Source organism: Carassius carassius, chromosome 16 (genome assembly GCF_963082965.1).
Source record: "Carassius carassius chromosome 16, fCarCar2.1, whole genome shotgun sequence".
Lineage (NCBI taxonomy): Eukaryota > Metazoa > Chordata > Actinopteri > Cypriniformes > Cyprinidae > Carassius > Carassius carassius.
Window position 1 is genome coordinate 20,837,070 of NC_081770.1, and position 15,116 is coordinate 20,852,185.

Below are 15,116 nucleotides of genomic sequence, written 5' to 3' on the forward strand. Positions count from 1 at the left end.
GAAGAACACAGCATCTTCTCAAGATTACGTTATCCACATGAACAAGCTATACAGCATTTGTAGGGGTTCATCTTTTCCCGGGATGTCAAAGAAGAAGGTAGACGGGCATTATGCAAATGCATTGACTTGGGATGTATGAACTTTGCAGAAATGGGATTTGAAATTAAAATGAATTAATTCAGAGTCAACTTTTTTTTTATACGTTTTTCAGTTGTGACCTTAAAGGAACACTTCACTTTTTTGAAAATAGGCTAATTTTCCAACTCCTCTAGAGTTAAACTGTTGAGTTTTACCATTTTCGAATCCATTCAGTTGATCTCTGGGTTTGGCGGTAGCACTTTTAGCTTAGCATAACCCTTTCGCACGTGAGTTTATAATATTCTAGCTGAGATCCCGGCGTGAGTTTTTTTAGATGACCATTATTTTAGAATGTTTGTCATGTGACACAACACAGATCTGTATGACACATGGATTGCTTTTATTTAGTTTTTCCAGTTTTATTAAAAATGTTCCCAAAACATGCTCAGTATTATGAAATATCTGATATTCCGATTCTGAAATATGTGGAAGTAAATATATTTGGTAGCTTAAACACTTTTATATTGACTGTGTTAGTTGATCTATACCAGGTGATGGGCGTCGCCATGTTAGTTTGCGCTGAATCCAAACTGTGGGATTTACAACACACATCCTCTCCTCCCGAAAACACATAAAAGTAAGTCCGTGGTAAACTGAAAGAAGAGCCGAGTAAACTTTATAGTTATCTACACAATCTGTTTATGAGATCAATAAAAACATGTCGTCAGATTATATTTGTAAGGATCATTATTGCCATTCCCACAGACAACAGCGTATATTTTACAATGTATGTAAATGTAAAGGTATGTATTTGCCAGTACTCATGTGTATTTAAATATATGAAACCTAAAATAAGCATTATATGACTGAAAACACTGAATATTTGTGATAATATGACCAGTGCTCAGCGCATCCGATCTGTCTCTGCTCCAGCGAAAGCGGATTTAAATTCAGCAGTTGATGACGTGATGCACTGAAAGTTCTAATCACTCCAGTGTGATCATACGCTTCAGGGACCAACCAAGACTGATCACACCGGTGTGATTGTACACGTCAAAGGCCTAACATAGATCATTGAATCTGATTAGACTGTTAGCAACTCGCTCAAAAATGACCAACGACTATCTATATCATTTAAAACTTGACTCTTCTGTAGTTACATCATGTACTAAGGCCGACGGAAAATGAAAAGTTGTGATTTTCTAGGCCGATATACTCTCATTCCGGCGTAATAATAAACAAACTTTGTTGCCATACCATGTGTGCAGCAGGAGCAATGCTATTACTCAGCACCTGAAAATAGGCTTATTGGAAGTTACCTAACTGGGACTATTTTCAGGCGCTGTGTAATATCATTGCACCTGCTGCACACACTTTTTAGATCGCAGCCAGATTTTCTGTCATTATGGCAAAATTATTTCAAAATGCTAATTATTTATTCACCATGTGGTCCAGTGTGGGAAGACTGCTTAATCTGTTTCCCTGATCACATGGTTTGGGTTGTGGCCCAGATATATATATATATAAATATATATATATATATATATACATATATATATATGTCTGTGTGTGTAAAAATATTTATTTTCTATGTGTAGTTTAGACTAGAGCAGTGGTTCCCAACCTTTTCAACTTGCGGCCCACACAACCACACACATATGTTTGCGCGGCCCACTTCAAAAAAATTAACTGACCCCTCTATTGTTGGGTTAATAATTTAGTACTCAGAAGCTAGATTGTTAACTGTATTTATTGAATGAACTAGGGCTGTGCGATATGGACAAAAAAAAAAAAAACCTATCGCGATTTCTTTGATCAATTTTGAAATTGTGACACACACCGATATGCTTTCACAGTCATAAATGCATTCAGGATTAATTTGAAACATATTTCCAAAAGAAAACAAATTAGAGCTTTATCAAAAAGTTGTAACATCTCTAGAACAGACATAAGTCAAAATTATCACTATAGTAAAGATGTAACAAAATGTATAGACTTATGGCAAAAAAAAAATCCCGTGTACAGGGACTTTCTTTTTCTTTTTTGCCATGCATTGTTCATAGAGTTGATTAATTTTAGCGGTGCCTCAGGTGTTTGCAGTGTGTATACAGTATGTGTATGCGGTCAGCAGCGAGAGCGCATAAATATAACGCGAAAGCACATTAAAATAATGCACGAGTGCGAATCTCTCTGTTCGCATGCAAATTTCCTTTGCTCTGTCACAAAACCAGACATGCTTGCTAAGAAACACGCTGCTCTGCGCGGAGAGAGTGTGCACACTTAAAACATGTCTCCTCTCACTTAAACTGCGTCCTGTGCGCTCACAACTCTCTCTATGCTCATTTGTTAATATTAATTATTTTCGCACGTTTTTATTTCTAGCCTTTTACCGTGTGCAGTGTGAACGCTCTGATCCGTTAACATGGGCTCAGAAAAAAGGCGCATCACAGACAGTGTGTGAACCTGGAGTTAGGCATATGCCCCGTCTGTTCTGTTCTCGCACTAGGCGCGTTGCATACTGATTGGACCGGATAGCATACTACGGGAGGTCAGGGTCGCGGAAAATCGTGCTATAAAGCGATTTAGAAATCACGCACGATCAAATCGTGATTTTATGATGATTTCTTTTAATCGCACAGCCCTAGAATGGACTGGAAATGAACAGAAAATAATTGGCGGCCCACCTGCAATAGGGGGCCGCGGACCACAGGTTGAAAACCACTGGACTAGAGGGTTAGACTGGGGTACACATGCCATTCAATAGAGAATAACATATAAACCATTATATTTCAATATATGTAAAGTTAATTCTATATACTGACCCTTATAGTAATGAATTCGATTTTTTTTTTTTTTTTTAATATGTGTCAGTTGTCCATTTCTTACAAAAACATATACCGTATTTTTCGGACTATAGGTCGCACCTGAGTATAAGTCGCATCAGTCCAAAAGTATGTCGTGACGGAGAAAATTGGTTTATTTAGAACCAAGAACCAAGAGAAAACATTACCATCTACAGCCGCGAGAGGGTGCTCTATGCTGCTCAGTGGTAGGCTGGTTCATTTCTCGTAGTTCATTTCTATTGGTTCTTGTCAAATTAATTTTGATAAATAAGTCGCACCTGACTATAAGTCGCAGGACCAGGCAAACTATGAAAAAAAGTGTGACTTATAGTCCGGAAAATACGGTATATGATGTATCAACCTGTACCAGAATGACGGGAAGAAAAAAGTATGGAGAAGGCTTGAAACAGCTCATGATCCAAAGCCTACAACATCATCTGTGAAACAGGGTAGAGCAGTGTGATGGCATGAGCATGCTCTTCCAGCAGCTCTGGGTTACTGGTGTTTACTAATAATGTGACAGAAGAAGCAGCCGAAAGAGTTCTGAGGTGTATGGTGCTATACTCTCTGCCCAGATTCAGTCAAATGGAGGAAAGTGGATTGGGCAGTGCTGCATAGTACAAATGGACGATGACCCAAAACAAACAGCAAAAGCAACCCAGGTTTTGAAAGTAAAAAAGTGGAATATTCTGCAATGGCCTAGTCAATCACCTGATCTCAACCTGATTGAACATGCATTTCACTTGCTGTAAACAAAACTACAGGAAAAAAGTTCCACAAACAAACAACAACTGAAGTCAGCTGCAGTAAAGGTGTGGAAAAGCATCAGAAAGGAGGAAACCCAGTCTTTGGTGATGTCCATGAATTCCAGACTTAAGGCAGTCATTACATGCAGAGGATTCTCAACAAAATATTAAAACGAACATTTTGTTTATGATTATATTTTTGTGTCCAATTTGAGCCCCTGAAAATTGGGGGACTGTGTATAAAAATGGTTGTAATTTCTAAGCATTTTATGTTCGATTTTTGTTCAACCCCTTAAACTAAAGCTTAAAGTCTGCACTTCAACTTGATATTGTTTTGTTTTTAAAGGGATACTCCACCCCAAAATGAAAATTTTGTCATTAATCACTTACCCCCATGTCGTTCCAAACCTGTAAAAGCTACGTTCATCTTCGGAACACAATTTAAGATATTTTGGATGAAAACCTGGAGGCTTGAGACTGTCCCATAGACTCATGTAAATAACAGTGTCAAGGTCGACAAAAGGTATGAAATTCATCGTCAGAATACTCCATCTGCCATCAGACATGCAATCTGGGTTATATGAAGCGACGGGAACAGTTTTTGTAAGTGAATAAAACAAAAATAACTACTTTATTCAATAATACATTTTTTAACCGTCTATGCTGTGTATGCTCTTCTGTGTCATCCACGCCACAAGGATGCACTGTTTCTACGTGTATTTAGCTTTGATTTGAAATAAACAGTGCCGTAGGACGTAGGAATTATTGAATATAACGCGAAAGCACATTAAAATAATGCACGAGTGCGAATCTCGATTCCCGTCACTACATATAACCCAGATTGCACGTCTGATGGAAGATGGAGTATTCTGATGATGACTTTCATACCTTTTATGGACCTTGACACAGTTATTTACATGAGTCATAAGGCATTAATATGTGCTTAATCAGTACTAATAAATGGCTAATATTCAAGTAATATGCATGTTAATAAGCAACTAGTTAAGAGACCCTAAAATAAAATGTCATGTGCTTTATAGGTACTAGTAAACAGCAAATATGTTATTAATAGTCATGATAATAAGCAACTAGTTAATAGTGAGAATTGGTCACCATACTAAACTGTTACCAAATTTTCATTTTTGGGTGATCTCTTTAAATGGTGATGGTAAAAACATTATTTGGAGTGAAGAGGAGGCCATTTAATTTTTATCTTTACAGTCCACCAAAAAATAAATTCAGGAAAAACTTGATGGTACAGTCTGCAATAAATAGAGGATGCGTAATGCACTGTGTAAACAGGTCACATACTCCCTTTGTCCAGTCAGTTACATTGATGCTTCACATATGCAAATAATAACATTAACCCAGGGTTTAGGAATGTTAAGTGATAAATGCCAGCATTTGAACACACAATTATTTTCTAACCTTAAGTAAAATATGACCATTTTGAAAAGTGAAACCAGAAAACCCAGAATGACCCAGAGTTCATTTTTAGAGTTTTAGAGTTATTTTAAATGTGAAAAGCCCAAAATCCCATTTTGATTAACTTTACATTTTCACATCGCCTTCTATTTCATCTGTCAGTTTTATATATTCGAAGTACATCTTCATCATTCATATTTATGTTCATAATAAATGCTTAAAGGTGCAATGTGTAATATTTACAAAGCTCTATTGACAGAAATGTAATATAATATACATAACTATGTTTTCAGAGGTGATTAAAGACCTTACTTGAACCGTTATGTTTTTATTAGCATAGATTGAACAATTTCTATCTACATACACTGCGGGTCCCCTTACATGGAAGTCACCATTATGTTTCTACTGTATCTCTAAAAGGACAAACTTCTCTACACTGCATTTCATCACTTTGTTGTTCTTGCGAATAAAACACTGACACAATGATGAACAAGTACATCAATATCCACCATAACACTGATTTACTGAATAATCAAGTAAATATAATTCCTTAATTTACCTTTGAAAAGAAATCCAATCATTGCTCTCTGCTGTCTTTACCGATGACATCTTTACCGTATCTTCTCTAAAGGGAGGGGTGAGTGGGGGACTGAACCGTTGGTTACAATTCGCAACCTCACTGCTAGATGGCACTCAAATTTACACACTGCACCTTTAATTCTTATCACCCAAACCACCTATGGCTTAAATTTGTGACCGCAAGGATTAACAAGAACAATGCTCACTCATTTTACAAGATAATTTTAAAGAGTAGATAGCTCAATGTCTCCGCCCACCTTTAAAGTATATTTATACAGTGTTTTGTCAGCGAGAGCTCACTGATTGTCTTCATGATGACCATCATCTCTCTGCTCCTGCTGGCCTCTCTGCTGCCACACCTGATCTTCACTGGTGAGACTGATTGTGAATGAATTCTAAGAGTAATTCATTGGTATGTGCTGAATAAGTTCACTTATAACACTATCTCTCTCTCAGCTCATGTAAATGTGGGTATAGTGGATGGCAAGCCTGCCACCTACAGACCTTACATGGTTTCGATTCAATTGAACAAGCGACACATATGTGGTGGATTCCTCATTTCTGATCAGTGGGTCTTGACTGCTGCACATTGCTGGGACAGGAAAAGGTTTTGATTACTTTTAACTGAAACGTTAACAAAATGAGCTGCAACAAAATGACTGCAGTGCAACTATTCAGTGTATCGTATGTCATAAATGCATCGTGATTCCATAAATCAATCTTTCTAATATGCTCTTTCAGCTTGTGTCAGAGTTTGATGATTGTGGTTGGTGTGCTTGACTTAAGCAAGAGTAACAATTTGGACCGCATCAGAGTGAAGCATTGCTTCAAACATCAACAATCCACCACCATACCTTATCGGAATGACATCATGCTTTTGATGGTAAGCAACTGTGCCCACACTACTTGTTCAAAACAATGTCTGATCAGGAAACAGAAAATACCAAGTGCTTTTTTGAACATGTTTCCAAATGATTGCTCATTGTACCAACAAAAATATTCCAAAACTGCAAAATAAACAAATAAATAAATAAATAAAACATGACTGGGAATTTTTTGTTGTTGTTGTTATACAAAGCAGATAAAAATAGGACATGTAGGAAATATACTTTTTTAAGAGGCACATTAAATCATTTAATTGAATTGATCTTAGCCTTTGTGTTTTCTGTCCTAACCTCAAGAACAGCAGTACAATCAACTGAAACTAAACTTATAAAAGATTATGCTTATTAATCATGGTTGTGTTTTTGAATTACAGCTACATGCAAAGATAAATCCAAACAAACATAATTTAAAATGGATAAACTTACCAAATGAAGGAGATGATGGTACAGCAAATCGTTTCTGTAGTGTCATGGGCTGGGGAAGACTGAAGCCTAATGGTAATCCGAGTGCTCTACTAATGGAGACAAATGCATTTATAGAAAATCGGCAAAAGTGTGAAGGTATATGGAAATTTGAGTACATTGACTCACAGATGATCTGTGTGTCTGGCAAAGGTGGATCCTGCGAAGTACGTACAAAAGATGATTGACAGACTTTATGGTGATGTATGAATGTATGAACTGGTTTCACTAATGACATGCTGATCTGTTTCCTCAGTATGATTCAGGAGGTCCTCTGGTTTGTGGAAACACTGCAGTTGGTATCACATCTTTTGGTGACCGTGATCTCTGTAATGCAAATCTGAAACCTAATGTGTATACCAAGATTTCAGCTTTTCTTCCATGGATCAAACAAACCATAAGAAAAGTTAAGTGACTTCATGAAAAAAAAAAAAAAAGGGAAGAAATGTTTTCTTGAATTCTCCCATAAACCTTCTTCCAATAAAAGTATCACATGGCAAGCATCAATCAGTTGTATAGTGTCCTCATTGTCACCACATATATTTATATTACAACGGAACACACATCCAAAGTCATTTCACAATAGTTCACTTGGTTGCCATCCATATACATACATGTGTATATGTATAACCTATCTATCTATCTATCTATCTATAAATAAACAAAAGTTTAATAGAAGACTGTAAATACTGTAATTAGTGGACCTTACTTAAGGGAGAGGATGGAGGATGAGAGGCTGTCTAACTTAACAGACTGAGGTTGATTAGTCAGAAAATTTAGATTCTAGTTGCAGAGGCATGTGCTGATTAAGAGCTGGCTGAGCTTGGAGATCAGCTTGGAAGGGATTACAGTATTAAATGCAGAACTGAAATCAATGAACCGCATTCTCACATGTGTATTTTGACTGTCCAGGTGGGTGAGGGCAGAGTGAAGTGCCGTAGAGATGGCATCCTGTGTTGATCTATTGTGGCAATAGGCAAATTGTCTGAAGAATTAAAGTGTTCTTCTTTTTATGTGTGCGTTTGGCCTGGCCAATACTCTTTCTTTAGGTTGGCTCTGGCTGAGCTGTAAGCCTCCTGGTCTCCAGACCTGAAGACTGCATCTCTTTCTCTTCTGATTTGGGGAAAATTTGTTTGTTTGTTTTGTGTGTGTGTGTGTGTGTGTGTGTGTGTGTGTGTGTGTGTAGTCATTCTGCCCACACATCTTTTGATGTGCTGCAAGACAGAGTTGGTGTAAGTGTCAATGTTCTGAGAGTTTGTGGTGGCCTGGGCACCAAACTCACTCCAGTCTGTGTGCTGGAATTGATGCTGAAGAGTGGAGTCAGCACATTTCTGCCAGATTTTAGCAGTTCTTATTGTATGTTTCACATCTGATGGTATACTTGAGGATCAGGAACAAAGGGAGGTGGTCAGACTGACCCAGGTTGGGGAGGGATGTGACTTCGTAGGCATCAGTCACATTGGTATATACATGGTCCAATGTTTTATGTCCCCTTTTTGTGCAGGAGATATTTTGGTGAAATTTAGGGAGAACAGATCTTAAAGTGCAGTGATTAAAGTCCCCAGCAACAATAAAGGCTCCATTCAGGTGCAAGGTTTGTTATTTGCTAATAGTAGCCCAAAGTTCTTTCATAGCCACATTAGCGTCCGGCAGTACATAAACTGTAGCAGCAACAATGCAAGTAAACTCACGTGGTAGATGGAATGACCTGCACTTGATAATCAGGAACTTATTTCATCCCATTAAACTGTATATAATCGTGAACATATTTGTCAAAAAGAACCATACTAAAACAAATTCAAAGACCTCTAAATACAGAGATGTGCTATAAAACTGTTTAATCATCATTATATACCCTTTGTCTACAAATTGGCCATCCTATTAGTTATTTCTGTCTTCCTGTTCATCTGTTTGTGTTTGTCTATCTGTATTTTACTTTATCTCCCTTTTTAGGCCAACTGGCATCGTCTGTGTGCGTGAATAGCTTTAGGACTGATGCCCATTATATCATGGAGGGTTAGGGCTGCCAGCTGTCCCATTCCAGATTCAAGTATCATTGATTATAAGATCAGCGGAACAGAAGGTATCAACAATGACTGAGTCTGTACACCATGATTTGTTTACATTAATGCATACTCCTCCACCCTTGTTTTTACCAGAGGTTGCTGCTACTTTGTCAGCCCTAAAGAAAGAGCGTACATCCATATGCAACACGCTGTTTGGGACATCATTACAGAGCCATGTTTCAGTGAAGAATATAACATTGCAGTCCATAAGCCATTTCTCGGTGAGGGTCCAGAAACCGTACATTGGCAAGGAAGATTCTGGGCAGAGCTTGTCGATGTGGGTTTAGCCTTAGCTTAGCACACCCTCCCAGGCTTTCCCCATCTTTGTTTACGATCTTAACACCTACGCCGAACACTTCCAGTCTGTATGTGTGATCCGCTTGTCCGTGGTGATCTCTGTAGCTCCGACAGGAGTTTCGCTGAAGTCGAAACGATGATTTAAACTATGTTGGAATACCTTTTGTTGATGTCCAAAAGTGTCCCTTTACTATATCTGTAGTTCAAATAACTGAATAGAGTGAACAGAAAGGAAATAATCAGTTAAGTTAACACTATTTTCTGAAATCTGGTAAGACGCTGAGCCTCACGATGAGTTCGCACCACCATCTTGTCCCAACCATTTGAAAATTAATGGAAATGCAGCAAAATATTGAAAATACCACAATGTAAAGACAATTAATTAGTGAAAAAGGAAGACCTGCCACCTTTATTTGATGAAATCAATTAAAGGTGATATATGTAGGATTAACACTGAGTGATTGAGCTAGGTATTGCAGTCCAAATTCAAAATTTTGGAGAGGTTTTTTTTTTCACCCAGCCCCTCCTCCTCAGACTTGAAGCACAGGCAGGTTGCCAGTTTGACGACAATAACAACAGGAACGAGCACACTTGATGATGAACGAAATGAAATGAGCTGTGTTTCCTGCCAACTGGCAACCCAGGGTGCCGAAATACCATTGGGTAAACTAGTACTGGATGGGTTTAAAAAAAACAAAACAAATGTGTATTCTGGGGGGTATTCCAGAAAGCAGGTTATGTGACATACCCGGATATGTTTAAGAGTAAGCGGATAACCTCAACTTTCGGTTCCAAAAACGAGGTAACTTTCAGGGTATGTTAGTTGTCATAGCAATTCACTCTCTGAACTTAACCTGCTCCGGAGCAGGTTATGTTCCAGGGTTAGTTCACTTCAGCGAGCCTTCAGTGGGTGTGACAGATAGCGCACAACATTATATAATATTACAATATGTAATATAGCCGATTATATATATATATATATATATATATATATATATATACATATATATATATTTGATATGTTAATGAGGGAGCGCTGATATAAGTAATAAATAAGGTAATATATTATTCTTATTATATATTAATATGATTATTTATTTTATTGGCATATATAAGAGCTATCTGTATAAATTATAAAACACTATGACAAGGTAACGTTTAACTTATATATATTTATTTATTTTATTAATTACATGTTATGTGGAGTGGCTTTTTCTATAATGTTTAAATTCTAAATCAAATACATTTCTGATATGACTTAATATATAATTGGCATAAAACAAACAATATAAATCTCATTCTAAAGGATTAAAGATTAAATGGAAAAAAATTTAATTTATTGTACAGCCATCAGTTGGCGATATGCACTAAGCATGTAAACAACTAATGAACAAAAGAAGAAGAAAGAAACAGCTTGGCGTACTTTTTCTAAGCGTCCGTTTCTATAGTGACTCGTCGATTCGTCGCTCTGTTGAGAATGTCTTGAGTCTTAACCAGGAACATATTCTGAGTTGAATATATTTACTCCCGGATGCGTTTTTGGAACCACATACCTCGAGAAAGCAAGGTTTGGGGTTAATCAACCGAGAGTTCAGGTTTTAGTTTAAGGTAAGTTAACCCTGCTTTCTGGAACACACCCCTGGGCATTCTGGCCCAGAACAAACATTTTCAAAGGAGAATAACTAACTGTATCATTGTTTTTCAGTTAAACAAGTATGTTAAGTTAGCATGTTTCTTAAATATCTGAAAATATATTATAGTATATTTAGGCTTTAGTAGAGTCAGAAACTTAGATACAGCACCTTTAACTTAAAAAGGAAAAGTATATGTTATGTTTTGGCAACAAAGCTGTACTTATTTACCAAATAATACTGCTCCAGAAGGAGCATTTATTGAAGTAATGATCAAATTAAAAAAAACTAAGAATGGAAGCAAATGCTTGAAAAGATAATCAAATGTGAGACTAGTTTGATCTAAATTTAGATGCATAGTTAGCTAAATTAGGAATGCTTTTAGGAATTGCAGTATTGATAATATAATCTCTTAAATACCATCTCTTTAACCTGGTGTACAAATAACACACTAACATGCTTCTAATACCCAAATCCGTTAAAGGATTTTTAGGATGCATTAATTAGGTAAACCGGAACCGGGAACACTTCCCATAACACCTGATGTACTTGCTACATCATTAGAAGGCATCTACGCTAATATTAGTCTGTTTCTCTCTTATTCCGAGGTCACCGTAGCCACCAGATCCAGTCTGTATCCAGACCAGGTGTTGGATAAGCACCTAGAAAGGACCTCTACATCCCTGAAAGACCCAGATACAGATCCCCTGTAAAGACCTTGTCTCAGACGACCACCGGGACAAGACCATAGGAAACAGATGATTCTTCTGCACAATCTGACTTTGCTGCAGCCTGGAATTGAACTGCTGGTTTCTTCTGGTCAGAGGACAACTGACCTCCCAACTGAGCCTGGTTTCTCCCAAGGTTTTTTCTCCATTCTGTCACCGATGGAGTTTTGGTTCCTTGCCGCTGTCAACTCTGGCTTGCTTAGTTGGGGTCACTGGAAGCAAAATCTGACAGATAGCACTTTTTGCTATTAAATTAATTAAAGAGATTTATTTTCTGTTTTATCTGCCATCTGTTTTAATGGGAGGTAGCAAAATCTGACAGGGCAGCACAATTCATACTGCAATATTGCAGCCGGTTGCAACAAGTTACCACACTGAATAATTTCTATGGACATAATGCATCTGCAAATATTGGAGGAAACAGAATGAGCTCCTGCAAGAAAAGTGATCCAAGCTGCCCAAAATATGATAAATCTTTATTTTAAAGGTGTCATGTGCAAAAATTGAGCTAAAAATATTCAATAAATGACCTACATGCATCAAAAGTATGAGAAGAAATAAGGGCGATGATGTCATTAAAAAAATGTAAAGTTATAGTGCTGCAGAGATATCAACCTTAATTAGCAGTAGCATTACTAGCCCCGGCCCGACAGGTGTCGTAATACCAGTTTCGGCCATGGGAGGCGGTATGCGGGCAACATAACCACCAGCCAACCTGCAATACACGAATAACTCACACGGCTTGTAGGCATACCTGAACCTGATGTCAATCATGTGGAAAGTACAGCCCACTACTTCATGTGACTTAAGCCCTTGGCAAGAGACCACCACCCGCTACAGGGTAAACAACAGAGTAAACCAACTGATGGAACTGAAAGAAATGAGGTCCGACACCGAACTTGCAACATTTCTTTTGGATTGGTAAGTTAGATGCTGTTAGTATTTCGCTAGAAGTTTGTTTTATATGTTTGTGTATTTTTTTTTCGGGAAGTTATAACATAGAAATGTATCGAAGGCTGTTCTAGAAACGTGCTAATGTTAGCGATGGCTAACCGTAGCTGCGTTTGATAATTAGCTAGCTATAACTTACCCATTTTTTTATATCATAAGTAACCTGCTCTGTCTAGTCTGTTGGTCTCCGTGTCCTCTTTGCTTCTTGGTTTTTCTGTATGTGAGAAAATTGATGTGTGGCGTTAAAGCGTGTGAAAAGAGTCAATTGCGTGTGTCTCACGGTGAATGCTTGTGAGAGTTGGCAGCTCTGGTTACGTTGGTTGGCGCTAGCTTGGTCAACATCAGCTGTCTGATGTTGACCAATGATGTTGACAGAATGCTGTCTGTCAAATTAATTTAATTCCAATAATGTGTATTTACAACTCGATGTAATATGAACAAAACGAATATGAACATATTCACTGGTAAAGGTGAAGGGGAGTAGCTTGAAGATGTCATGTTTCAAAATCACTTGACATCACCCAATGTTCCTCTGGAGGCAAAACGTCCTCTTATAGCAGCGGTTTTCAATTCCAGTCCTCGCGCCCCACTGCTCTGCATATTTTGCACGTTTCTCTTTGTTAACACACCTGATTCAGATAATCAGCTCGTTAGAAATGAACTCCGTGCATGAACTGTTTTTCAAATGTTCATTGCTCCCTACTCTCTGAGCAGGGGAAGTCTGTTGAAGTTTACCTCACATCGAAACATTCATTCACTGATTTGTGCTGTGCAGCGTCTTTAAACATGGACAACTGTGACATCATATACCTCTGTAAATCGATACAATTTAAATTCACGTCTTGCACACTTCAATGCACTTTGATTGGAACATATAGCTACGTTCGCTTCGAACTGGAATCATGGCTGAATATCCTGTGATGTCCACTTCACAGGGCACTTATGTTCGAATAGAACAAATGTCTGAAGCTCTAAGAGAAACGTTCAAAATGTGCAGAGCAGTGGGGCGCGAGGACTGCAATTGAGAACCGCTGTCTTATAGGCTTCAGCTATGCTCTAGGGTTGTTGTGAAGGTAGGGGCGGAGCATAGAGACTATGCCGTTTCTCGTTTGTTACTCTAGAGTAGACCAATTCACTTTATTGAGACATACTGCCCCCATCTGGTATGGAATGTGGAGTATGACTTGATTTTTTTGCCAGATATGACAGATGGCACCTTTAAGCTTCAAGCTGATGCATTAGTGTAAGGGTTTGCCTGTCAGGCACTTTTACGGATACTTGTGTGCGTCCTCGGCACAAAAAACTTTGTTAACGGTCATATCTTTATCTGTAAATGTCACCCTGACAGTCTGCTTTAAGTTGAAATCTTACCGAAAGAGCGCCGATGCAGAGGGCACGTGCATCAAACAGACAGAACACAGAGAGGGAGACAACATTCAGTACAAAAACATTCATTGGGCTGAAATATCTGTTGTTTAACATTATATTTAGGTATAAAAGTCAACATACAACGCGAGTAATTTACGAGAGTAGGAACTGTGAAGGGACAGCAACGTGTAATTGTCTGAATATAAATATCAGACACTTTTAGGGCAAAGCAGGAAAAAGACTACCTATGAAAACTATAAACTGAAACAAGACTATGAAAACTATAAACTGAAACAAGACAAGACTATGAAAACAGCTTTCGCTGGGGAGGGATATGTGCGAACAATACTCAGCAGTGTGTGAGGGGAAGTCAACTAACAAAACTGGGTTCAGTTAATACATGTATCGGTTGATGGATGTGCATTCTGGCTTCCCAGACATTACAACTACAGCGATGAGATAAGAAAAAAAACCTTGGACATACTATATTCACTTTTGTTTGCCTTATGCTGGATTATGAGCAGTCATTTATTCCGTCATCACCCGGGTGCTGATAGCGCACTCACATATGAGACCTGAACAGCACAATGTTCATATCTGTGTTTAGACTAAACTCATTAAAGCTTTGTCAGTTTAAAGATTTAAGAGCCAGTGAGAAGATTTGTGCATGTGCTCATCCGAAGCGCGCAAACCCATGCCTCAGAATGCGCACAAATATAAGCTCTCTCTGAAGTATTGTGTTTAAATGGACAAATTCAGACAAAATTATGTCAAAATGCCCGTTTTGGTAAGTATCCTACTACAGCAGACATAGCCGGCTGAACGTAGATCTACTTTATCAGTGCATTCTCTTAAAGTGACAGTCTTTATATACAGTCCAGTATGCAATACTGTTTTACATTTGATTACTTTATTCAATTTCTGTACCTAAAAATAGACCTCTCTAAACAAAAAAAAAACTAAAACAAAAAACTGAAAATCACTGTTTATTTTTTGTATCTTTACTCTATTGTATTTATTTGTGCTGGTGCTTGTATTTGGGTAGAATATTCTTTTTT

At 37.8% G+C, this 15,116-nt stretch overlaps 1 protein-coding gene across 1 annotated transcript; it reads left to right on the forward strand.

Moving 5' to 3' along the window:
* The first annotated feature begins 5,620 nt into the window (after positions 1–5,620).
* LOC132159858 (mast cell protease 3-like) lies at positions 5,621–7,540 on the forward strand. Its single transcript, XM_059569492.1, has 5 exons — positions 5,621–6,043; positions 6,128–6,278; positions 6,413–6,554; positions 6,930–7,184; positions 7,274–7,540. The coding sequence occupies exons 1-5, from the start codon at positions 5,983–5,985 to the stop codon at positions 7,430–7,432; spliced, it is 768 nt and encodes a 255-aa protein (XP_059425475.1). The 5' UTR covers positions 5,621–5,982; the 3' UTR covers positions 7,433–7,540.
* Positions 7,541–15,116: the final 7,576 nt, after the last annotated feature.